This window comes from Clinocottus analis, unplaced genomic scaffold, assembly GCF_023055335.1.
Source record: "Clinocottus analis isolate CAN_PGR_092001 unplaced genomic scaffold, fCliAna1.0.p SCAF_9, whole genome shotgun sequence".
Lineage (NCBI taxonomy): Eukaryota > Metazoa > Chordata > Actinopteri > Perciformes > Cottidae > Clinocottus > Clinocottus analis.
In genome coordinates, this window is record NW_027176251.1 from 19,765,365 (window position 1) to 19,790,504 (window position 25,140).

Consider the following 25,140-nt stretch of genomic DNA (forward strand, 5'->3'; position numbering starts at 1 on the left):
TTCCTTACGCTGAGCTTAATAGACCTAAATACTGTGGAACTCCTTTCAAGCTATTTAAAAAAAATGGTACTTTAAAAGCCACTATTGCTTCGATATCGCATATTGAGCGTTAGGAAGACCTGCTGAACAGATACTGTGACTGGCGAGTCTGTACGATAAAACATGTGTCTGTACGGGCGATTTACAAATCAGGTACGAGCTTCAGGGGAGACGTGGCTTTGGAGGGAGATTTAACATGGCGGCGGATGGCAGAGCGAGGTGGACTTGCTCTCACATTCAGTCCGATTTCAAGACGTCTGAGTCTGTTGGATTCCTATCGACCGCAGTTTATGACAGAAGACAAGATTTCCAACGTTTCTATCCAACAATGGTGTATGAAGAGTGAACATTGTGGGAGTAAAGACAAAATACGTTTTATTTTTTTAACAGTTTCTGTCGCTTCTTCTCACTCTGTTAATTGGCGCGCCACCCTCTACGAACGTTTCGTGAAATTTTTTTTATGTTTTTTGCATTTTTCGGGAAAACGTACGGGCGAATCTCTTAGAAAAGTCATACCTCACGATTCCCGCGCAAACCGCACGTTTCGACGTATTTTTTACGCATGTGCTGGCAACGCTCTGGGAGGAGTAGTGGTTTGACTATAAGAAGAACTAGAAAATTTCGCAAGAAATTTTGAAAGTGTGGCTACTACTGCCGTAAGACGTCGCAATATATAGCTTTTGTTTCTGACGCCCGTCTCTCCTCCAAAGCACTTGAGTTGGTTTGTGTGTTAAACTGATTGGCTGATATGAAGCACCTGTGTGCTGCCGTCGTCATGGTGACCAAGTTAGCGCCAGCAGACTGATTAGAGGCAGACTGGACTGTGGACTTAAGGAAATAAACTACTGAACGTCCTGAACACACACAAACGTATATGAAATATCATATGACCTTATTAATGATCACAGTGTTGACAACTACACAATATAAAACACACGTAAATGTCTTTGTGTGTGTGTGTTTGTGTGTGTGTGTTTGTGTGTCTGTGTGTGTTTGTGTATGTGTTTGTTTGTTTGTGTGTGTGTCTGTGTGTCTGTGTGTCTGTGTGTGTGAGACAAACAGACAGAGAGACAGAAGTCATCTGTGTTGTGTGTGCGTGTGTAAGTGTCTGTGTGTCTGTTAAACTGCCCTAACGAGAACACCTGTGGGTCGTTAGATCAAAGGTTGCCATGGTGATGACTTCAAAGGGACTTCCTTACGCTGAGCTTAATAGACCTAAATACTGTGGAACTCCTTTCAAACTATTTAAAAAAAATGGTACTTTAAAAGCCACTATTGCTTCGATATCGCATATTGAGCGTTAGGAAGACCTGATGAACAGATACTGTGACTGGCGAGTCTGTACGATAAAACATGTGTCTGTACGGGCGATTTACAAATCAGGTACGAGCTTCAGGGGAGACGTGGTTTTGGAGGGAGATTTAACATGGCGGCGGATGGCAGAGCGAGGTGGACTTTCTCTCACATTCAGTCCGATTTCAAGACGTCTGAGTCTGTTGGATTCCTATCGACCGCAGTTTATGACAGAAGACAATATTTCCAACGTTTCTATCCAACAATGGTGTATGAAGAGTGAACATTGTGGGAGTAAAGACAAAATAAGTTTTATTTTTTTAACAGTTTCTGTCGCTTCTTCTCACTCTGTTAATTGGCGCGCCACCCTCTACGAACGTTTCGTGAAATTTTTTTTATGTTTTTTGCATTTTTCGGGAAAACGTACGGGCGAATCTCTTAGAAAAGTCATACCTCACGATTCCCGCGCAAACCGCACGTTTCGATGTAATTTTTGCGCATGTGCTGGCAACGCTCTGGGAGGAGTAGTGGTTTGACTATAAGAAGAATAATAATAATAACTAGAAAATTTCGCAAGAAATTTTGAAAGTGTGGCTACTACTGCCGTAAGACGTCGCAATATATAGCTTTTGTTTCTGACGCCCGTCTCTCCTCCAAAGCACTTGAGTTGGTTTGTGTGTTAAACTGATTGGCTGATATGAAGCACCTGTGTGCTGCCGTCGTCATGGTGACCAAGTTAGCGCCAGCAGACTGATTAGAGGCAGACTGGACTGTGGACTTAAGGAAATAAACTACTGAACGTCCTGAACACACGCAAACGTATATGAAATATCATATGACCTTATTAATGATCACAGTGTTGACAACTACACAATATAAAACACACGTAAACGTCTTTGTGTGTGTCTGTGTGTGTGTGTATGTGTCTGTTTGTGTGTGTCTGTTTGTGTGTGTTTGTGTATGTGTTTGTTTGTTTGTGTGTGTGTATGTGTGTCTGTGCGTCTGTGTGTGTGAGACAAACAGACAGAGAGACAGAAGTCATCTGTGTTGTGTGTGTGTGTGTGTATGTGTTTGTTTGTTTGTGTGTGTGTATGTGTTTGTTTGTTTGTGTGTGTGTATGTGTGTATGTGTGTCTGTGTGTGTGTGAGACAAACAGACAGAGAGACAGAAGTCATCTGTGTTGTGTGTGCGTGTGTAAGTGTCTGTGTGTCTGTTAAACTGCCCTAACGAGAACACCTGTGGGTCGCTAGATCAAAGGTTGCCATGGTGATGACTTCAAAGGGACTTCCTTACGCTGAGCTTAATAGACCTAAATGCTGTGGAACTCCTTTCAAACTATTTTTAAAAAATGGTACTTTAAAAGCCACTATTGCTTCGATATCGCATATTGAGCGTTAGGAAGACCTGATGAACAGATACTGTGACTGGCGAGTCTGTACGATAAAACATGTGTCTGTACGGGCGATTTACAAATCAGGTACGAGCTTCAGGGGAGACGTGGCTTTGGAGGGAGATTTAACATGGCGGCGGATGGCAGAGCGAGGTGGACTTGCTCTCACATTCAGTCCGATTTCAAGACGTCTGAGTCTGTTGGATTCCTATCGACCGCAGTTTATGACAGAAGACAATATTTCCAACGTTTCTATCCAACAATGGTGTATGAAGAGTGAACATTGTGGGAGTAAAGACAAAATACGTTTTATTTTTTTAACAGTTTCTGTCGCTTCTTCTCACTCTGTTAATTGGTGCGCCACCCTCTACGAACGTTTCGTGAAATTTTTTTTATGTTTTTTGCATTTTTCGGGAAAACGTACGGGCGAATCTCTTAGAAAAGTCATACCTCACGATTCCCGCGCAAACCGCACGTTTCGATGTAATTTTTGCGCATGTGCTGGCAACGCTCTGGGAGGAGTAGTGGTTTGACTATAAGAAGAATAATAATAATAATAATAAGCCCGCAGGAGAACATGAAGTGTGCTTCCAGCATGGGGTCTATGACCCCATGCGGCTGAAGCCACACTTAATAATAAGCCCGCAGGAGAACATGAAGTGTGCTTCCAGCATGGGGTCTATGACCCCATGCGGCTGAAGCCACACTTAATAATAATAATAATAATAAGCCCGCAGGAGAACATGAAGTGTGCTTCCAGCATGGGGTCTATGACCCCATGCGGCTGAAGCCACACTTAATAATAACTTCCTATTCAACCAGACTTGAGTTGGAAGCAGACAGATCATCTTGTTGAGATTCTCAGATACAAAACGTGATCAGAGTTGTGATTTATTTCCTAAAAAGTAACTCCAGGTGATGAACATTGGTGGGAAGAGGGTTTCTGTGAGGGAGCTTCTCACTTGTAAACTGACGTGAGCGCAGCATTCATTCACACAGAGTCAACGCTGCTTAAACCTGATGGTCTCCAGCTGCAGCTCATGTGTGATGCACGACCCTGCTGACGGCCCAAGAGGCTGTGTGTGGAGTGCGGGGCCGTGTGGCTCGGGCTACCTCAACAAAAAGCCACGATTCAGACGTTTTCTTAATCGCAGCTGAAACAATTCATTAGTGTCTTGCAGCGACGCTGGCAGGCAATCAGTCAAGCTTCATATCACACTTATTACATCTTATTTGTGTGCAGATTCATTAGGCGTTTCACATTTGGAGGAGGAATTAAGAAAACCTGAACATCTCATGATTACGATGAAGAAGATGATGGTGTTTGTTTGTACACAGGCTTTCATTAACCGTGTGAAATGAGTTTCAGATGGAGAAAAGAAACAGTTTTTGGTGGCCAAAACGACACACCTGAGGAATAAAAAGGTAATTGGTGCTTTGACAGGAGATGAAAGCCAAAGCAAAGCAAAGTGGGTGCTGCTGTCGAAGAAGAAACAATTAGCCTTTCACTGATCTTTAGCAAATGTGTAGAAAATGGAAAAAAGAAAATGAACAGCTGGTGCTTCTAAGTCTCCAGTCAGCAGCCATTAAACTATTATCAACTAAAAGCCCCGGTCAAACGTCAAAGAGAGGAAAAAAGAGGGATTTAATTGAGGAAGGTTACGTTCTCCTCATCGCTCCATACAGATGTTTATGTGTGCAGCTGTTTGTAAGTCTGGTGCTACGTCACCTCGCATGTTGCATTTAGCTTTAATCGTTACTTGTATACCTCAGTCAAGTGTAAACACCTTTTCCTAATATGCCGGTTTTCCTTTTTCGCACAAAATGAAAATGAACATCAAAAAAGTGAATGAAAACGCTTATATTCAGTTCCATGCACAAACTGGATTGATTCAATCTGAATTCAGTCTAATTGAATCACTTTTGACAGGCAGGATTGTGAAGATCTCCTTTGTTCAGTCACTTTGAGAGCCGGATGGGAGCTATATGGTTTCTGCATGCGGCTTCTTGCTTGGACTTGGGAGACAAAGGCAGGTTTGGCTGCATCGTGCTAAGTGGGGTTTTATTTTTATTTGCCCTTGGTATTCCTCTCAGGGTCGGCTGTCTTGAAAACCCGGACAAGACGTTTTACTGGTATCAACGAGGTAGCAATTCGGAAAATTGTCAAGTTGCATTCTCTCTCCTGACCACCAGGGGCGACTCCTCTGGTTGTATAGAAGTCTATGCTTCATGTGTTAAAGCTGCATTCTTCTACTGACCACCAGGGGGCGACTCCTCTGGTTGTATAGAAGTCCATGCTTCATGTGTTAAAGCTGCATTCTCTCTCCTGACCACCAGGGGCGACTCCTCTGGTTGTATAGAAGTCTATGCTTCATGTGTTAAAGCTGCATTCTCTCTCCTGACCACCAGGGGCAACTCCTCTGGTTGTATAGAAGTCTATGCTTCATGTGTTAAAGCTGCATTCTCTCTCCTGACCACCAGGGGGCGACTCCTCTGGTTGTATAGAAGTCTATGCTTCATGTGTTAAAGCTGCATTCTCTCTCCTGACCACCAGGGGCGACTCCTCTGGTTGTATAGAAGTCTATATAAGTGACTCTACTTCTCTCTTGATGTATTCCCTCAGTAAACATTGTAAACATGAGTTTATGTCTCAACCTCTAGTTGTTAAGTCTTCAGTGGCAGCGGCTAAATTCAAACTCAAGACTTCAAAACCGTAGTCCACAAACCAATTAGTGATGTCACAGTAACTACAAATACGTATTGTATACAGTCTATGCTACCACCTTAATCACAGTGATGCCAATAACATTACCAAGAAATACAGAATAAAATGCAACATTCAAATCAAACTCTACTGGTGTTCAACACTTCCTCTGCTTCCTGTGAACTCTTCCCTCACTGTGCTGCAGCTCTGCTGGACACTGAATGGAGCGTTCTCTTGAGTTACTATCAATCCAGTCTAACAAGTTGAGAACGATCCAAAAAATAAAGACTGACTAATTGTGAGAAAATTAAAAACTTACCAACTTTCACCCATCCTCTCTCGTAACTACAAGCTGCGTTTCCATGGTAACGCTGGCACAATGGTTGACTGCATTCTCACCCATTGTTCATCAACTCAAACAGAGGTGACCACCCACCAGATGCCGTGTCATCAGCACCACTGGTGCTCGTTCTCCTGCTCTGTTATCTGTCTGTAGACACTGACTCTGTCCACCTTCCAGCACTGTTATCATGGAGCCAGTATGCAGACCAAGACCGACGCTCCCAATCTATGAATCCATCAGTCTGACGGTCCAGCCAGACTGCATTCAACCAAAGCCTGCTCGGACATGATGGGTCAATACCACTCGGATTACAAACAGAAACTACAATGCTTCTTTCCAAAATCTTGTACTATTACATAAGAAAGCAAAATCAATTTGAAGAGATTATGTGCTCACTGGCTTTATCTGACCACCGGCACTAATGGTACTTTGTTTGTTAAGCAAGACTGCCATCAACTGCGTAACACCTATGAGCATCAACTGCTGCTTTTATATCCCTGCTCTGAAACAACTTCCAGTCTTTATGCTAAGCTAGGCTAATTGCTTTACCGCATTATCAACAGAATGCGAGGAGGTTACAGTGACGTTTTGTCAGAGACATCTATGTATTGTTTGACAGAGATTATCCAGCTAGCCCCGTCATGTCTGGTCCTACCACATGCAGCGTCCAGCCGGTGTTCAACAAGAGAGGACGAAGACGCAGAGCGTATCAATCACTCTGAATGTACCACGCATGTTTAGATAGTTTCATTCAGTGGCAGAAATGAGAAGATAAATCTTGTGTTTCGGTTTCATCCTCCTTGTCACCAGGAGACCAGCAGCTGGGCAACAGACCTTTGGGTAGCGGTTAGCTATAGCAGCTAGCATTCAGCCAGAAAAAACACACAACAGAATCAAGATTCTGATCGGACGACGGACAAAAAACAAAAATGTCGATCTTCAAAGTGTCAGTCCAGAAACCAACAGGGGACGTCCCAGTGACTGAGTCCACTTCCTATGCACAGTCTATGGTCCTCTTCCAGGTCTCCATGGTGGAAGGGAGGTCATGTGACTCAGGTTCTATCTGTTCAAAACATCAATTTCATGTCTGTCCATCCTGGGAAACTGATCACTCCTCTTTTTCTGAGCCCAGTTGCTTTTTCCTTTCAGTGAGTAAAGTGTTTAATTATCTGAATTGAGGATCTTAGGAGAGAGGATGTCAAATGTAAATCCTAATTTAAGGTTTGATATTTGGCAACATGAATGAAATTGGACTTCATGCTCTTCATTATAATTTGAAAGCAGGCTATGTTCTTGCTGCTCATGTGACAGGTGTGGGATTTTGGATTGTGACTACCAAGTGTACAGCTACAACAACTCAATGAGGGTCACATAATAAGATAAGGCTAACGAGGCTAATAAGGCTGTATTGGTATGTGCCGCAATCTGCTCCTCCTGGGTGTGAAGCTGTACTTACAGAGCTCGGGCTGGAGTGGCGGCGCAGTTTGGGCGACTCCTTGCCCACGGACGTGCCCTTGGCGCTGATGCAGGCATTGTTCTCCGAGTGGACCCTCTTCACCTGGCTGGCGGGCTTCTCGAACGGGTCGAAGCCGCTCTGCGTGCGCTGCACCCTCACCTTCTTGTCCTCAGGGATGGTGTCCAGGGGCTTGATGACCGAGTCCGATCCCTGGCAGCTGCGTGTGGACATCTTCGTGACACATATCTGTCAAAAAAGAGGGAGGAAGAAAAAAGACGTTGAAGAGCAATAAAGAAAGAAATCCATCGGCGATTATGTGTTCAGCCAAAAACTGTCTTCCAGATCCGTAATGTTTTTAATCTCTCCGTCAGTCTGGGTCTCTTCCCTCCCCATAGAGGCCTGCTGCTACCTCTCTTTAGCATGAGAGCCTTTTCATCTCCATCTCTCTCTTCTCTGATCAAAACTGTTCCAGCCTCTGTCGGCGCTGTCACACACACACACACACACACACACACACACACACACATAACAATTCCGCCTTATCTCTGACACACATCTACACATCCATACAATCGTGCAGCCACGCTACAGATTGTCTCCTACGGGCCCACCGTGTCCACGCCGAGGCCTCCACGCGTCCCCCGTCCTTTTTCCAGACACAAAGCACCTCACCAGCTGCTCGTCCACGACGGACTTTTGGGTCTGTCAGCCACAAAAGACGCAGGTGGCATGACATGTTTCGCCACGGCTCCCTCCAGATTAAATATTTAGGCCAGGCTCCCCTGCAGGAAGAACTTCTAATTACTCTCATACACAAGGTGGAGTCGTCTTACAGCGGGTTGGCTTGTTCTTCAACACCACGCAGGGTCCATTCTCTGTGACAACGATATGGAAACATTGTCACTGCGACTCTATTGATGAGAAGCTACACTAGCGTTCATGAGTTTTGGGTCACCCAGACAAATGTTTAGTTTCAAGTTCTCTCATAGAATATCCTTCATTTCTAAGAACAACAACAGACTGGAGAGTTTCACATGAAAGTTCTCCTTTTCTGTTCATTTTGAGAGTTTAATGAACCCATAAATGTGATGCTGCAGATCCTCAACCAGCTCAAAGGAAGAACAGTGTTATAGCTTCTCTCACCAGCACAACTGTGTTCAGCTGTGTGACATCACTGCACAAGTTTTTTTTTGCACAGTCAGTCTTTTAAGGTGATGATCAAACACAATGTAGCATCAGAACACTGGAGTGATGCTGCTGGAAATGGGCCTCTATACACTGTGTAGATGTTTCATTAAGAACCAGACGTTTCCACCTAGAATAATCTTTTACCACATTAACAATGTAAAGATGTATTTTTGATTAACTTAATGTTTTCTTCATTTAAAATCAGTGCTTTTCTTTGAAAATAAGGACATTTCTAAGTGACCCCAACCTTTTGAACGGTAGTGTATGTTTAAAAGAAGGGTGCAATGTAAAACCTGCCATCAATGGATCGGTTTGATCCACTTCATGATGTGAGAGGTGAATATGACCCTGATGAGCGTGTGTGTGGGTCCTGTCAGGTGACAGGATACAGGTGAGAGGAAACAGACGAACTGCCAAGTCCCATGCAATCCCTGCTTCTTCTGGCACAGCTGCTTTCTCATCGAGCTGTTTCTTCCAGGACAGTGACAGCTTGTTCAGTTCTCGTGCCGTGAGCCCCCGTCTTCATTAACAGCCTCCGTGCCGAGCACTGTGTTTGGAATATGATACCCACCGTTAGCGTCATTGCTCTTCTCTTCTAAAGCACACCTGTGCTTGGTTACAGTTGCCAGCTCGCACACTCACAGAGGGCCACACCCCAACACATTCACTGCATCAATGAACCGCTCCACGTATTGATCCGAAATGACTGAACATCTCAACAACAACGAGGATTGGCACAAACATTCGTAGGGACGTCGGAGTTGTGGAAATGTTGAGAATCTAAGATCAGCGAGACGCAAACGTGATCGTTCGGCATCGATACAGTGACAGAAACATAATCGTGAGTCTTTCCTTCGTTTTACTGTCATTTACAGTCTACTAGTTTCTCTCCTCTCCACTTTCTATCCTCTCCTCTGATGTCTGTGTTGCACCAAGGGAGGCGAGACGCCGCCCACACTCAGCAGCCCTCCGAGGTTGTTGAAGCTACATTGCCCCAAATCTCTAAATCGACCAGTTCATGAAAAACAATGGTTTTGCCTGTCTCCTCCTAACTAATACATCTTCATTTCCCACCAAACGTTAAAAAGGTTAGATCGGATAAGCAGATTAGGAACTGGATTCAGATTCAATAAAACCTATTGAAGCCCTACACTAATTGGCTGCTTTGTTGCCACCATGACTCTGACGGGACAAGCAACTACAACTGTTCGGACTGATGGATGGAGAGGCCGCTGGCTTGATCGATGAATGGACAGATGCAATTACTAGCCAGCATGTCCATGTGGGGCCCATAAGGTTTACATTTGGGCTGCAGATAAAGGTCCCAAGTGGGTTTGTCCGCAGTCTCCACGGTGGCCTCACCTCTGTTTGCCCATATGGGTTTCAAGTTGGATTATTCTCCACATAATAAATAGTAGGGCGATGGGGCTTTGGTGGTGATTAGAGTCTTTGAAATGTGAAAGATTAGCAGCAAAGTTGATTTGATTGCATTAGAAATGCTGCCATCCCAGAATGCATGGTTTTGTACTGCAATGACAATGAGATTCAAAAATGTGGTTTTCATGGAAGTCAATGAGGCATTTTGGGCCATGAAGGTGTCCAGAGGGAGTATTTGACACTACATGAAAAATACTAAAGCAATCAAATCAATACTACTATCAATACCCTACCATTTATTATATGGACAATAATCCAGCTTGAAACCCATATGGACAAACACAGGTGAGGCCACCGTGGAGGCTGCGGACAAACCCACTTGGGACCCTTATCTGCAGCCCAAATGTAGACCTTATGGGCCCCACATGGACACGCTGGCTAAGTAGGACCAAATTGAAGCTAAATCAAAAGCCGAAGAACATCCCTTGGCTCTTGGTGGGTTCGAGTCCCAGGAGCGGGACGCGCACATGTCACCTCTAAAACAACTGAGATGGAAATAAGCAGCGTGGATCCAAGCCCCGCAGAGACGTTACGCACGGCTGCGCTCTGCAGACTGAAGCCAGACTGAAGAACATCACACTGCAGGCGTCAAGGACACGGCCGCTGTCACCATGGACACGGAGAGAAGCCGTCCTCGTTCTGCTGCTCCTCATTGTTCTGCACTGCTTCACTGGGAATGTGTCAACACACCCAAAACAATCAGCAGGTGCAAAGAGGGACTAAAACTGTTCTCTCTCACTGATCTCATTATTATTTTCCAATTTAAAAAAAATAGAGCGGAAGAAATGAAATACAAACGTAAGAATAGAAGTGAGATTGTGAGCGCCGTGGTGCTCGTTGGCCTTTGCCAGCATCCTCTGCTGCATCTGGCTTCCCTCCGCTGGCAGGATGGGAACACCCTGCCAAGACAGGAAAACCCCGCCACGGATGCAATTACACCATATTGATTCTGGGAGAGGGACAGCCTCTTTAATCACTGCTACCCCCCTCTGTCGCCACCGCCGCCACGATATACCGACGCACACATGCACACACACAAACACAGGGTGACAAACAGCGTTGCTTTCCCATCTATGAACTGCTGCCGTGACCCCTTTGCCCCACAGGGATCATTTGAGATTCATCTTATCTCAGAGTTGTCATACAGTAATGGAAAAGCTAGGCGGTAACACAGTGGGCAGGCCCAGACTAATGCAACTACCTCCAGAGAAGTACTTACTGATGACATTAGCTTGAAGGATGACAAGAAGCACACAGGACATAAAAGACCAATCAGCCATGAAGCCTACTTATGTGCTCTGCTTACACGCAGCTATCTGCCATATTAACTGGGCCACATTCAGGGCTTACCGGCCGTGTGAACGCTTTTCCATTTCACTGAGTCAAAGCAGGGCTGCCGGTCGGCCCGGGCTCATCATCCTGGGTTCAGGGCGATAAAAGACGATAAAACCAGAGAGAGACACAGGAAGAGAAAACACCTCATCCTCCTCCCATCCACGCCGCACACGCCTTTGTTTCATGACTGGCAGATATACAGTAGGGGTGTGTGTGTGTGTCTGTGTGTGTGTGTGTGTGTGTGTGTGTGTGTGTGTGTGTGTGCTAAATATAGTGAAAGCCTCCTCAAGCAACAGCAGTTTTTTCTGAGATCGGTCACTGCCAGCTGACGGATTTGAACGATATGCGGGTGAACGGAAAGGAATGATGGACCGTTCTGAAACAGTTCACTAAGAGAAGATGTGATGGAGGGCTGAGCTGACGTGGAAGGTGTATCATGTCGTAGTGTAGCAGCAGGGTTCAGTGGATCATGCTGCCTTGTATCATATCCATAATGTGGCTCATGTATTGGCAAAAGTTGCCTATATGAACAATATTAGGAGTGGATGTAGCCACCGTAACGTCCCTATTTGGTTTGTGAACTGCCAAGGTGCAATGTGTCCATCGACGTCTTTGTTTTTTTCACGTGCCAAAACAGGGCGGAGCTGAAGAAGACGCTTCTAGAATAATATAATGCAACTCTTCTGAACTAAAAACACACTGCGAAAGGGTTAGAGCTCTGAACATGGACAACTCACAGACCAGACAACACCGTGGCAGCAACCTGTCAATCACAGTAAGCCCCGCCCAAAAGCACACCCTACTTTATGGCCTGTTTGACATTAAATAAAACATCATTTATGAAATGAACATTGTGCTGTACTGAAGAAGACTTGAAACTAGAGGTTGAGACATAAAAGATTGTTTGAAAAAAATGAGACGATGACCTCAAGCATTCTTTTTACATGTATTTTGACACAGCACATTCAAATTGTTATATTATGTTTCTATTATCACAGAATTGTTACTGAAGGCAGGGTTTGAACTGGAGTTATCATTTTTTATTATTTATTCACGTGTAACACAATGTGAACAGCTATACACCCTTTTGCCTCGAGTCAGTCGTTCCCATACATCGGAATGTGAACGACACAGAGACATATGATTGATTAATCTGTTTTAATATATATTTTTTGAGGTTATATTGTGATGGAATACAGCAATTTCCTTTTTGGCACAGACCAACCTCGTGTGCTATATCCTTGAGTTCTTTTGGCTTCCTGTCAAAGCCAATGTCACTTCTCACTGCAAGTCACTCTCATTAAGTGCACCAGCAAAATAAAATATGTAAATGCATTTCGGTTCTTTGCTGTGGCCGTTTCATAATTTTAAACACAAGTCTGAAGAAATTGTGGATGAAAGTCTTAATTAACATATGCGGAGGAATAAAATATCTGAACAGCCAACTGATGGCCCAGATAGCGGCTCTTTGTTACTGCACCTCCATCCCCAGAGCAGGAAACTGAAAACACTCAAATGATGGTTTGTATGTCAAGACTGGGATTGTGCGTCACTGGAGTTGTACCTTGTAGCTTTAACAAGTCAAACAGGTCGATCGATTGATTGAATACGTCTGTGATCCAGTTTGTTTCAGTGGTAATTCTAGTAAAACTTTATTTGTATAACATCCCAGCACTTTTTCATCTGCAGGTATCAGGGTATCTGCACTTTACATACCTAGCGTGTTAGCTTAGCTTGTTGTTCCTAAAGTCTGGCAGGTACATTACATACAAGCATGTTTTTGATAGCTAAAATAAGCATCTCATTTAATATTACTGTTTTGAAATTAACCAAGCGTAAGCCTTACTAACAGAGCTGGAGAGTGCTAATGTTACCTGCTAACTTAGCATCTGTCATGCTAACAACACTGGCCTCCACAGAGCCTTGAACTTCCTTTTTTTTATTTAGCAGTAATATCTACTTTTTAGAGCAACATTTACAAAATGAGTCGGACTGATTTTTATGAAACATAGTATCAACTTATTAAATGTATTTTACAACTGAATGTATTTTCCTGATACAAGTGAGGTGAATTCAGATATAAAGATATTTAGTCAAAATGATGAATGGTGAAAATATCAGTTAATGGAGTAATGTCTCTAAATAAAATGCTACTGATATGTTTAACATCATATTACAATTCTCATCTCATCATAATGAATTTGCAGAGAGAAATATAACAAGTTGTTCATTTCTACTGGTGTAGGGAATATTTCAATATTCTTAAATTGTTTAACGGCTGTCTGATTTCTGGCCAGAAGGTGCAGGTAAAGCGGTTTTGTTTGGAGGTTGATGAATCTAAATGATAAATGAAGTAATGCTTATGTCATAACATATTACAACATCGTGAACTATCCATCCAGTTCTATCTATCCAATGACGAAGTGGCTTAAACGTGCATTCTCTCTACTGGCCTTTAGGGGGCGACTCCTCTGCTTGCAAAAATAAGTCAGATTGTACAGAAGTCTTTAGAAAATGACTCTACATCTCTCTTGATTTATTCCCTCAGTAAACATGAGTTTATGTTTCAATCTCTTGTTTCAAGTCTTGTTCAACACGGTGTGATGTTCATTTAGTAAATGATGATGCATTTACAGAGCTACCTTGTCAGTTGTCTGCGTTTTTGTCTTCGAACTTTAACCCCTTCCACAGTGTGTTTTCAGTTCAGGAAAGTAAATTGTTACATTTCAGTCACTTAAAAAAGTGTCTTGTTCAGCAAAAAAAAACAAGATAACAAGATGGCGACAACCAAAACGCTAAACTCATGGCTTCAAATCGCAAAAAGCAACGAATGTCTTCATCCACTTCTTAAGTACAGTCTGTGGAAACTACAGGCAATTTGTGTGTTGCATTGTGATGATCACACACGTGTCTACATGCTTCATACATGTTGTATTGTGTGCATTCATCAGAGTGTAGCTGCGGTGCTGAGATGTATTTCCGTGTCTCTAGAAGCTCACGCTGTGGCCGTTGCCAGCGAGCCCGCCTCTTCGCCCAGAGTGAAGAACGTTCCTGTGATACAGCAGACTTCTTGGAGGAGGAAACGTTCTGGCCAGTTAGTGACTCAGCCGGGCCTTCTACCTCATTAGTACAACCGGCCATTGCCTTTCATTGGCATTCTGGAGAACCGGAAGCATCGACGTACAAATGACTAAATTGGCTGGCGTCCCGGGACTTCCGGCTCCTTGAGAGCGCGCAGTCTCTCAGGAGAATGGCGGCGATGCGGCCAGCGCCGTACCTCGGCCTCCACCTCCCCGACCTCTCTCCTGAAGAGCCCTGGCAGCCTCTAAACGAGCTCATCTTTAAAAACACAGTCATGTAAGAATGAGAAACTAAAGCCGGGAGCACTGCGGTGTAATGAAAATACTTCACTAAACAGAGCAACTTTTCACTTTGTTACAATGCTCCTGACAATTTTCTTAAGACAAGTGCTGATCTGAGATTCAATACAGCTTCTGCTACGCTGGTAAGGAGGAACGGTTTCAGACTTCCTTTCCATTATCCAAACTGCTTATGCTTAAAAGCATATTCATTATTTCAAACTCAGCATAAATAAACGTCACGTACACATGAATATAACACATATACAGGACTTTTACAACACGTTTGGAAAAAATGACTTTTCCAGGCCTGGAAATAACCATTTTAAAATCCCATGACTTTCCAGCTTTCCCATGACCGTAAGAACCCTGAGACATGCTCAGAGGGACGGCCCAGGCCGGGAACCGAACCCAGGTCCCTCTTGCTGCGAGTCGACAGTGCCGGTATCTTAAAAACGTCTTAACTGCTTTTATTGTCATTCTCGTGGTCCAGATAGGAAAAACACACTTGGACACAAATAGACAGTAATGTGCTCCTTCATCATTGTAAGTCTCTGCACTTGTTGGTGTGTGTTTAGTGCATTTATACGTTGTTGTTTGCAATATATTCCTACAAATATATACACTTTGATTAGAGGTGCAGTTTAGTGATGTTGTATTTCCATAAGGACTGGGGACCCACAGGAGTCAGATTACAAGAATAATAGGAAAAAACCAAAGCAGGAGTGGCTAAGATCCCAAAATAGGGAAACCTCAAGCCCAGCAGTTGCAGAGCTTTTTTCTTTTTTCTTTTGCTCCTGTCACATTTCTCTCTCGGTAGCTTTGAGTTTCACTGCAATATATAATTCCTGCACCTCAGTGGAAACAAATCAGAAGTAGAGATAAATGTCTTTGTAAAATAAGACAAATTGAATGTCTTTAAAATAATTAGAAACCAGTGGGATCATTGAGCTATTTGTATTGTCATCACCTCTGCTTACGACCTCTCCTGCAGTTCAGTCAAAGCTTTACAGAATTGTGTTTATTTATGGCTTCTTGGTTGCATTGAGGAGCTCAGATTTATTTTATTTTTTACAGGATCTGGTGAGGAGGAGATTTTAGAATTTCTTCACGAAATATCACAATTTCAAGCTTCATTTTTGTTGCAATTCCTGATGGATGCTATCGTCACATCTGATGTGTTCAAGAACCTTTGGAAAGAAGAAAATTGGACAATATTGGCAGTTTTTTTTACAGCTTCTGGCTTGGATAAAAGGTATTCTTTTTGGCAATTGTTTGAAGAAAACAGGCTTTTCGATCATACATTACCAACAATGGAAATACTTTTTTGTTAGACCTGCTTGATAAGTACCCGATCCGTCACTGAGCCCAAAAATTGAGCTAGTTTTTTCCTCAGACAAAAACAGAAGATCCTGCACATCTTCATTACATTCATCACACATTAAACTGTTTACATTAAACCTCCCTCTGGCTGGTAAACAACAAGACAAAGTTACAGCCAAACGCTAATCCCAACAGGCTAACTTGCACATAATCACAAATGTTTACCAAGTTGATCACTTTGGGATCATCTAAGTGAACGGGAGCATGAAGGGCTTCACCAAACGTTCAATCCATCCATCTTTTATAACAAAGAAGAACAGCAAGAAAAGTCAATCTTGTGCTGACGCTGAACGGCAAGTCAAAGCATCACCAAAGGCATTAAGAAACCTCATCTATTACTCATGAAGGTCTGTACATTATTTCATGGCGATCCATTACTGCGAGATATTTTAATCCATACCAAAGTGGTGGACACACCAACATTACCATCAACAAAACACGGCTAATGTTGACGACCAGCAGGCCGCTGCTCTGTGTGTCGCTGTGCAGTCCTTACGGGGTCTGATGAAGACATGTTACGTAACAGGGTCCACATGAAATCAGCATAACAAAATGGCATTGACTGATGTGGATTTCAGGTCTAATAGGGCACTGCTGACTCATTAGCTCGAGTGCCACTTAAGCAAACACCTTCATTTTGTAGCCACTTGATATGAATCACGCCATTGACTCCATCACTGGGGAAACACCTCCGAACAAAAGCATTGTGTCTGCTGTCTGCTCACAGGGTCTCGACCCTCTCTTCCACGGGCCAGCATTGTAGTAACCGCTACACAAACCAGCACCGAGATAAAAACACAGGCGGTATAAACACAGAGGAAGATAACCTTTGCTTTCAGCTCGTCGCTGCTTGAATACAGCCCCGCGAAGCCGCCTACATCCAGGAGCTCGCTGTCCACAATGGGCTCCCAGTCAGGAAAACATCCATCATGCTATTGACTGAACTTGATATTTTGAAACCGGACCGATCGGTCATCTATGGGGAGAGTTTGGATCAGTGGCTCCCAGCCTCTTAGGATGAACAGCTCATAGTCATGTGTAACCTGTGACAAGTGTGGACACGAGACCCTTTTACACCAAATAACTTTATGATGTCAATCACCGGAACAAGAAATGTTTGTTCCATACCCTGAACATGTCACTAGTGGCACCCGACGCCGCTTACTCAGCAGTATTGAACATTACTCATTGGTCAAGCACCAACCCTGTGCCTCGAGCAGCCTGTGTACATTTAATAATAATACTTTGATTTTATAGCACTTTTCTGAATAGTCAAAGACACTTTACATAGGAATCATTCACGCAGTGATGAGAGGAGCTTACATGCAAGGTGCCGCATCAGGACTATCTAACTAAGCAATTTTAGGGTTAAGTGTCTTGCTCAAGGACACGTTGAAGCTGGCTGGTAGGGCCAGGGATTGAACCACCGATCCTCTGATTGAAGGAGGACCCCTGCTCACCACTGCGTCACGGTAGTTTAAGGACTACTGCTGCCTCCGAGGGACAAAAACTATTGAAGAGCATTGAATTTAGTCCCCTGGTTCGACATCATTTAAATAAAACAAACACATGACCTAACCCATTTTTCAGACTCTATTTCGATAAAGCGTTTGTGTGTGTTCTGCTATCGACTCTCCCTCTAACTCGAAGCCAACGCGTGATGCTGTTTCTGAACGCGTGCCAACGTGTCAATGAAACGTCTGGCTTTCGTTGCTTTGGAATCATAAATTCATGATGCATTTATCATTAATTAAAAACAGGTCCTGCCATGCAGCTTCCTCTGATTTCGCAGACATCTTGGAATCACTTTTCAAAAAGCAGCCACCTAATTGGTCAAGCAGGAAGCAGGTGACAAGCCATATGATTCATGATACTAAGATGATTACCTCGGGGTGAACTATTGCCGACTTTAAACTAATTAAGAAAGAAATGCAGGATGACACATGGAGAACTTTTTATTTTCTTGTTTAAAACCAAAAGACCATTTTAATGAAGTGAAAATGATTTAGTGCCAAACAAAGTGGAGCAGGATTAAACCAAGAACAGATTCAGTTTACGCCCTCACGGAGAAAGTGTTCAGAAATTTGGAAGGGATTTTTAAAAAAAACTGGACCAATCGGTCATTTATCAGGTTGATGATGGTGTTCACATTGAGTGAACTCGACACACACAGATAATGAAAATGAATTGCTAGAGGCGGTGTAAACACAGATAAGCTGGCTTTAGACATATTCATTACATTTACTGAGGCCAACTTTGGATTTGAAGCTCTGCCAAAAGAGCCGTTGTTTCTTCTCAGTTAAGAGCACACCACTCTGTATCCTGACAACACTTATCCTCTCTTGAACATGACACCCTGATACTCCACTCCTCTTGTTTCCCTCCATCTCTCTTTGCTAACAGCCGCTGCCTTCCCGAGGAGCTGCATATGGCCGTGCAGAAAAAGCTCCTTACGCGTCCACGAGACGCTGTCACAGATGCTGAATGGCCTGTCCCTCGTCTCTCGCCCTCGTCCTCCCCACGGTGTCCACATTCCATCCCCTCTGGCCCGAGGAAAGACGAGCGTGTTGCAAATGTGTGGGGCGACATGTTGTAGAGTGTGCAGGGAAAAAGCTGCAGCCGAGCATCCGTCCATTAGACAACATCAGCATCACTCTTTCCACCACCACAACGGAAATGCTACCTCTTAGCAGAGTGGATGGCTGGTGGTGATGGGTGATGTGAGGGGGGGGGGCAACAACTGGCAATGCTGATGTTGTTTCAGGCAGACGTTGAGACTTTGTTGCTGAAACTGCAGATAAAGATAAACACACACACACACACACACACACACTCACACACACCCCTTCTCCCTTTTCCCGCTACTTCCTTCCAATCCCCTGCGTTCCTCGTCACATCCTCACCACAGAGACTCAGGTGGGCCGTCCACTTTCAAGCTGTCATGCTAGCAGGAGAGCTCATCATCAGTCCCCCCCCCCCTCTCCCCATTAACAAAAACACAACACACACACACACACACACACACAGACACACACCAGCCATAGCTGCCCTACAAATAAACATGATGTCGTCTGCACATCTGCACATCACCTCGTACAATGATACATATTGTGTGGTATGTCTGGGAATACTATTCATGCACACACACACACATACACACACACACACACACACACACGCACACTACAACGAAAGCGATGTATCCGAATGGCAAGAAAAAGGGGGGGGGGGGGGGGATGCAGGACAAACAAGCACCAATCTCAGCCTTCCTCTTACCTTCCAGGAGGAAACAGCTCACCTGGATGTCTCTGAAGAGCAGACAGAACGCATTCAGGCCAACCTCTCTCCCTGCAAACCAGCTCAAAACATCTCCCTCCCTCCCTCCCTCTCTCTCTCGCTCTCTCCCTCTCTCTCTTCCCTCTCTTCCGCTCCCTCTCGCAAGCTGGAAATGATGAGATTGTACTATGAGCAGAGAGGGGGGGGTGGGGATGAGAGTGAAATCTGAGGCGACGGAGGGTATTTGGAGGCGGCGTTGTTTCTGGCTGACAGCCCTGTGAGACCGAGAGCTTGTGGTCGTGAGGGACAAAAGGGAGGAGGGGTTGGGGGGGGAGAGAGAGTGTGATGCAGCAGATGGGAAGAGAAAAGTCCGTCCGCGAGGACATCCTGAAAGCCCAGAGGACCCCTGCTCGGCAGAGATGGTTCAGCCCAGAGGAGTTTAAGGAAGCAAACAGTGTTTGAAGCAGCAGCTAGCAGCTAGCTAGCAGCTAGCAGTAGAGGCAGTAGTGATGCAGCTCCAGCAGGAATGAGTCTGAGCTCAAAGGGAAGACGAGCCGCGCTGACCTGCCTCAGACGAAACATGAAACCCGGGTGTCTGACCAGCCGAAAGCGTTGACTTTTTGCCAGAAGATTGTAAGATCAGATGAAATCAACATAATTACAGGCGGATATCTTCACTAAACCCTCATCATCATCATTAACCTCCATTTGGAGTTTCCAGTTTCAACTTTCATCAGTTTTTAAGGCGAAACTAACACGCAGCGCCTCTTTAGCAGATTACTCATGACCGTCGAGGAACTCTGAGAGAATATATCAAACCTGAAACCTCTGGTGGCTGTAAAATATCTAATTAATATCACCATCCCAATGTACCGCCTCGTCATCCATAGAGGACAAAATGGGCGATAAATATGACGTAATAAATATATACGACCGGCATAAAAATACAACTTACCATTACACTGAATTAGTGTGAGACCTGCGCTTGTTTCTCTGCAACAGGCCGGTGATGGGAGACAACGACAACATGTGTGTTCTTTACGTCCAGTCTAGTCCGTAACTTAAACCTTTAGTCCAGTCTACTACTTAACTTAAACCTTTATGTCCAGTCTACTACTTAACTTAAACCTTTAGTACAGTCTACTACTTAACTTAAACCTTTATGTCCAGTCTACTACTTAACTTAAACCTTTATGTCCAGTCTACTACTTAACTTAAACCTTCATGTCCAGTCTACTACTTAACTTAAACCTCTATGTCCAGTCTACTACTTAACTTAAACCTTTAGTACAGTCTACTACTTAACTTAAACCTTTATGTCCAGTCTACTACTTAACTTAAACCTTTATGTCCAGTCTACTACTTAACTTAAACCTTTATGTCCAGTCTACTACTTAACTTAAACCTTCATGTCCAGTCTACTACTTAACTTAAACCTTTATGCCCAGTCTACTTTGTAACGTAGACCTTCATGTCCAGTTTACTACGTAACTTTAAACCTTCATGTCCAGTCTACTACTTAACTTAAACCTTCATGTCCAGTCTACTACTTAACTTAAGCCTGGAGAAGGGGAAGGCGAAAGAGAAGACGGAGGTAAACAAAATAGACCGTGATGGTTGTGTGATTGAATCCCTGTCCGTCTAGATCGATTACAGAGGAACTGATATGTTTGGGAGGTGTAGCCTCAACACAAGCACCCAGTGTGCACAATGGACAGCCCTGCAGAGAGTATCTTGCTGCTCTGATGTCATTTCCCCTCACAGCCACCAGGTGAAGACAGAGAAATGTGTGTGTCACTATTTAAAGGGAACACCACAATGACGAAAGAGACAAAAACAAGAACACAATGATGATCGTTTCACCTTCACATGGAACAGAGATTGATTCAATGGAGGATTTATTTTGATCAGTTCAGCAAAAGTAGGTTCAAAATAACTCTTTAAAGCAGTGCTCTGAGATTGTTTTAATTTGTATGTTTTTCCTATTTCTTATGGTTTCTGATACCACTAAAGTTATAGTTATTGTAAGTAATACGACATTCCTCACACCAAACAGATAAAAACAGTTAAAAGTTCAGTTGTCAAAAAATAAGTGAGATATGGAGATGCTTGCTTATCAAAATTAAAATGAATATGAACATCTGCGCGCCGTCGGGAGGTATGATAAAAGAGGGGGTTATATTTCATGATGTCTCATTTTTACTCCTTTGATAGAAACATATTGGCTAAAAATGAATACAGAGACAGAAGATAAACGCTGACAACAGCACAGGGAGGAAAGAAGAGGCCGGCAGCAACGGGAGAGAGAAAGCTCGATTGGGTGAGATGTTCCTTCACCTCTTCAACCTCTTTTCCTCTTCAGAGGAACTCGTTGGGCTCAATCCATCAGAGGTCGCCGTAGTTCAAGCTAAACGTTACTCAGGAGTAAGTTCAAAGTTTCTACTGGAGCTCGAGGGTTTGGTGCAACAGGATTACATTTCTTAGAGTAAACTAAACTGCCGTTTAAAGAAAAGTTTAAATTGAATCCTTGAAGTTTGAATTGAATCCAATTTAAGCAAATGTAACAGTTTGATGCTTCAGAGTTTCAATTTAAATCATTAAACATTAAACTAAATGTAAGCATTCATCCTTGTTGGTGCAACCCAGACAATGTGTATTTTATAGCACATCTGCTCAATTCTTCAGTCCACACACACACACACATACACACACACACACACAGACACACACACACTGAAAAGGGGAAGCTGCCGTCCAAATCATGTCACGCGATAAAATACTAATCATGGGATGGAGGAGACTTTTCCTTTGTTCCTCCTCTGCTCTGTTTTTTCCTCGCTCCCTTCTTTTCCGCCGTCATGGACGACCTTGACTGACGGGCCTGTTGCCACAGGAACCGCACCATGTCTATTGTGTTGTGGTGAGGCAGCAAGGTGTGAAATTCCCACTGAGATGCCTCGGATCGGCTCTAAAGTGGAGTCGATTTCTGAGCCGCAGCAGACGACAATCAGTTAAAACCGTAGGAAACTGCAGTGGAGACTATTTACATTTAAACTGAATTTAACCCTTTAGACACACACACACACACACACACACACACACACATACACACACACGCATACACACAGAGGGTTTAAATGTGTGCAAGCGAGGGGCAGACTAGTGGGGGTGAAAAAAGCCTGGAGGTCATTCATTATTCAGTGTTGCACACATAAAGCTTTCCCAACTCTGGAAGCATAACACACACACACACACACACACACACACGCGTGTTGGTCCATATACTGTGTAAGGGTCATTGGGGGTCCATCAGGGTGTGAGAGGTGAGACAGCTCAGAGAGATAGGGAGCAAGCTGCCTGGATGTGATGAGGAGAGGAGGAGGAGAATAGGAGGCGGATGGAGATGCAGGACCTCCAGACACACTGCCTGAGGAGAACACATCTACCACCAACAGCCATGTTTGTTTCACATATTGTAGATGTATACCGCCTCGCCCACTGCCCGTCATGTTGTGTGTATAACAACGCTATACAAATAAACTGCATTCGCCATTACATTTTTCGAGGGAAACATATTTTCTCCTGGATGACAGTCTGGTGAGGTTGAATGAAACATGGTGGTTTGGCCTGAAATGGGTAGTGTTTGTTACGTTATTGAAGTTGTTGGTTGTCGGGGAACATGTTTTAGGAGACGGGAATGGTTCCCAAATCAAAATGTGAAACAGATGATATGTTTAAAAAGAGATGGAAATCCCCGTCCACATGGTTTGGTCCAGATGAAGAATGTCTGAACGCTAACAGTGTAGCTCCAGCTTGACATGTTTGTCCCCTTATTGTTTGCACTAAACTGTCCGTAAATAAATGGTTGGACCTCGAACCCAACACCTTAGCAATGAACTGGAAAACAAGGCGGAGCTTATTGAGGCGGAGCTTATCGAGGCTAAAGTCTGCTGTGAAGTCTGGAATCACGAGAGTTGAGACTGACATAACAACACATTAATGCCCATGATTCTAAAAATGACTGATGTCCTTTGTATTATTTAGGTGTTTATTTAAATTTAGGCAGAAAGTGCATGATGTCAATTACAAACTGACGCGTTTGATAATAAAACATCTGTGTTCACAAGTGTTCTTTGCTTAAAGGAACTGTTTTTTGGGGCAATCTGTGCCTTTGTTGTCTGTCTTGGAGTTGAATAAGAAGACCGGTACCAGTCCGATGTCCGTACAGTAAATATGGCGCTGAAGCCAGCATCTAACTCTCGGCAAGGAAAAGAATGAACAAATGTTCCAAAAGATGTATTCGCTAAAGACCAAACACAGTGATTCCCTTTGCAGAGCCGGTTTGGGGGCGTGGCCGTTGTGTGCAGGCTCATTTGTTGCCGACTCTAGGGAAATGAAGAGGAGTTTTGGATCATTGGTCTGCTATTGATTCTGGGCTTTTTAAAAGCTATACTGCATATTGTGGAAAATCCCCCAAAAACACAACACAGAAGATGAAGATGTGAAAAGGAGCCATTTTGACAGCTGCTGGTCTGAACCGGGATTTTACAACGTGCAACTGTGAACGTGCGACTTTATTTCATGTATTTGACCTTTATTATACCAGGTAAAATCAATTGAGAACCAATTCTCATTTCCAATGATGACCTGGTCAAGAGGCAGGAGCACAGTCCACACAGGTAGCACAGACGTATGACCGGCACGGTTCATCAGCAGAGTTAGTGTTTGATTCTACAGCCTCGAAGCCGGAGACAGAGCAAGCAGACGGCACTGAGATGTTGTCTCATTAAACAGCAGCCAGCAAGGAGATCCGATGGATTTCACCTTCACCGACATTTGGGTCCTTGGTGGTTGCCGTCTGGTCTGATCTCCTCTGAGCGGACCGCTTGCTCGTGTTCTCGTGTGCTCGGACCTGAGGGTCTTTAATACCGTCTGCTTCAAGCCATCCGACGGTCTGAAATCTGATACTGTTAAAGTGTCTGTCTGCGTTTAACACGAGAAGATGGATCACTGTGAATCAGATCCTCCACTGTGCTGGAAGGACAATGTTCTGTCTTTGTATATTGGAGGTTTTTAACCCTCTGAACAGCACAAGCAGCCTGCGGGTTCCAGAAGAAAAATAAGAAATCCACCATTTGTCAGAGCCAGGAACTGTAAAATTAGAACTTGTCGTTAGATTTTTGCAATGCATGATGGTCCTTGAATAAGTTATGTAGGATGTAGCCCAAAATAAACAGCCGCCGGACTGGGTCCAGTAAAAACATCAAACTGGGAAGCGACGAATGACTTAATGGCCGAGAGCAAACGCTGACTGAACTGCAGGATGTTTCCACAGAGAGGGCGGAAGGATTCACACATTTTGTAAAAATGATAACAGTTCAATACGTATAGGTCCCCATTCATTTTCCAGCGTTGAGTTTATTCATAGTTTACTGTTGTGTCACTTCACATAACAATGGTGCAAACGATGCTGACGTAGATGAGTTAGAATGCCTTCAACAAAAAAATACTCTTTTTGTTTGCTTGGTAATTACTTTGAGGCATTTTTACACCACTAAACACATGTTTTTATTTTTTTATATTCACTTAATGGGGTGACATTTATATATATTTTTTCATAAGATACATTGATGAATGTTATTTCCCTCTTATCTTTTTAGCGTCACCTGCACATTGTCTCTCAACAGGCTGCAGGCGTCACACAGTGTGAGATATCGAACACAGTCTTGGTGGCAATCGGTCACAGAGTGCAGAATATTCATAATGTCGAGGGGCGCCAGATTGTGTGACGAACACCTGCAGAATTGTGTCGTTTAGATGCAAATAGGAGAGAAAAGATGCAAGCAGAGACACGTCGCCAACTCTGCACTCCTGTGCTGGAAAATTAACAATTGGAGGGGTTTGCAACCGATCTGGTTTGGACGACAGAGGGCAACG

At 43.8% G+C, this 25,140-nt stretch overlaps 1 protein-coding gene across 4 annotated transcripts in view; it reads right to left on the bottom strand.

Moving 5' to 3' along the window:
• Positions 1–25,140, bottom strand: part of cdk14 (cyclin dependent kinase 14) — a 177,239-nt gene that overhangs the window by 122,278 nt on the left and 29,821 nt on the right. The window contains exons 1-2 of one of the 4 annotated variants that reach the window (XM_068569452.1): positions 19,204–19,294; positions 7,226–7,471 (exon numbers count right to left, since the gene is read on the bottom strand). In XM_068569452.1, coding sequence (XP_068425553.1) covers positions 7,226–7,456 — 231 coding nt within the window. In that variant the 5' untranslated portion in view covers positions 7,457–7,471; positions 19,204–19,294. Of the gene's footprint in view, positions 1–7,225; positions 7,472–11,200; positions 11,269–19,203; positions 19,295–25,140 lie in introns of those variants that run through there. The other 3 variants (XM_068569453.1, XM_068569454.1, XM_068569451.1) reach the window with 3 other exon arrangements.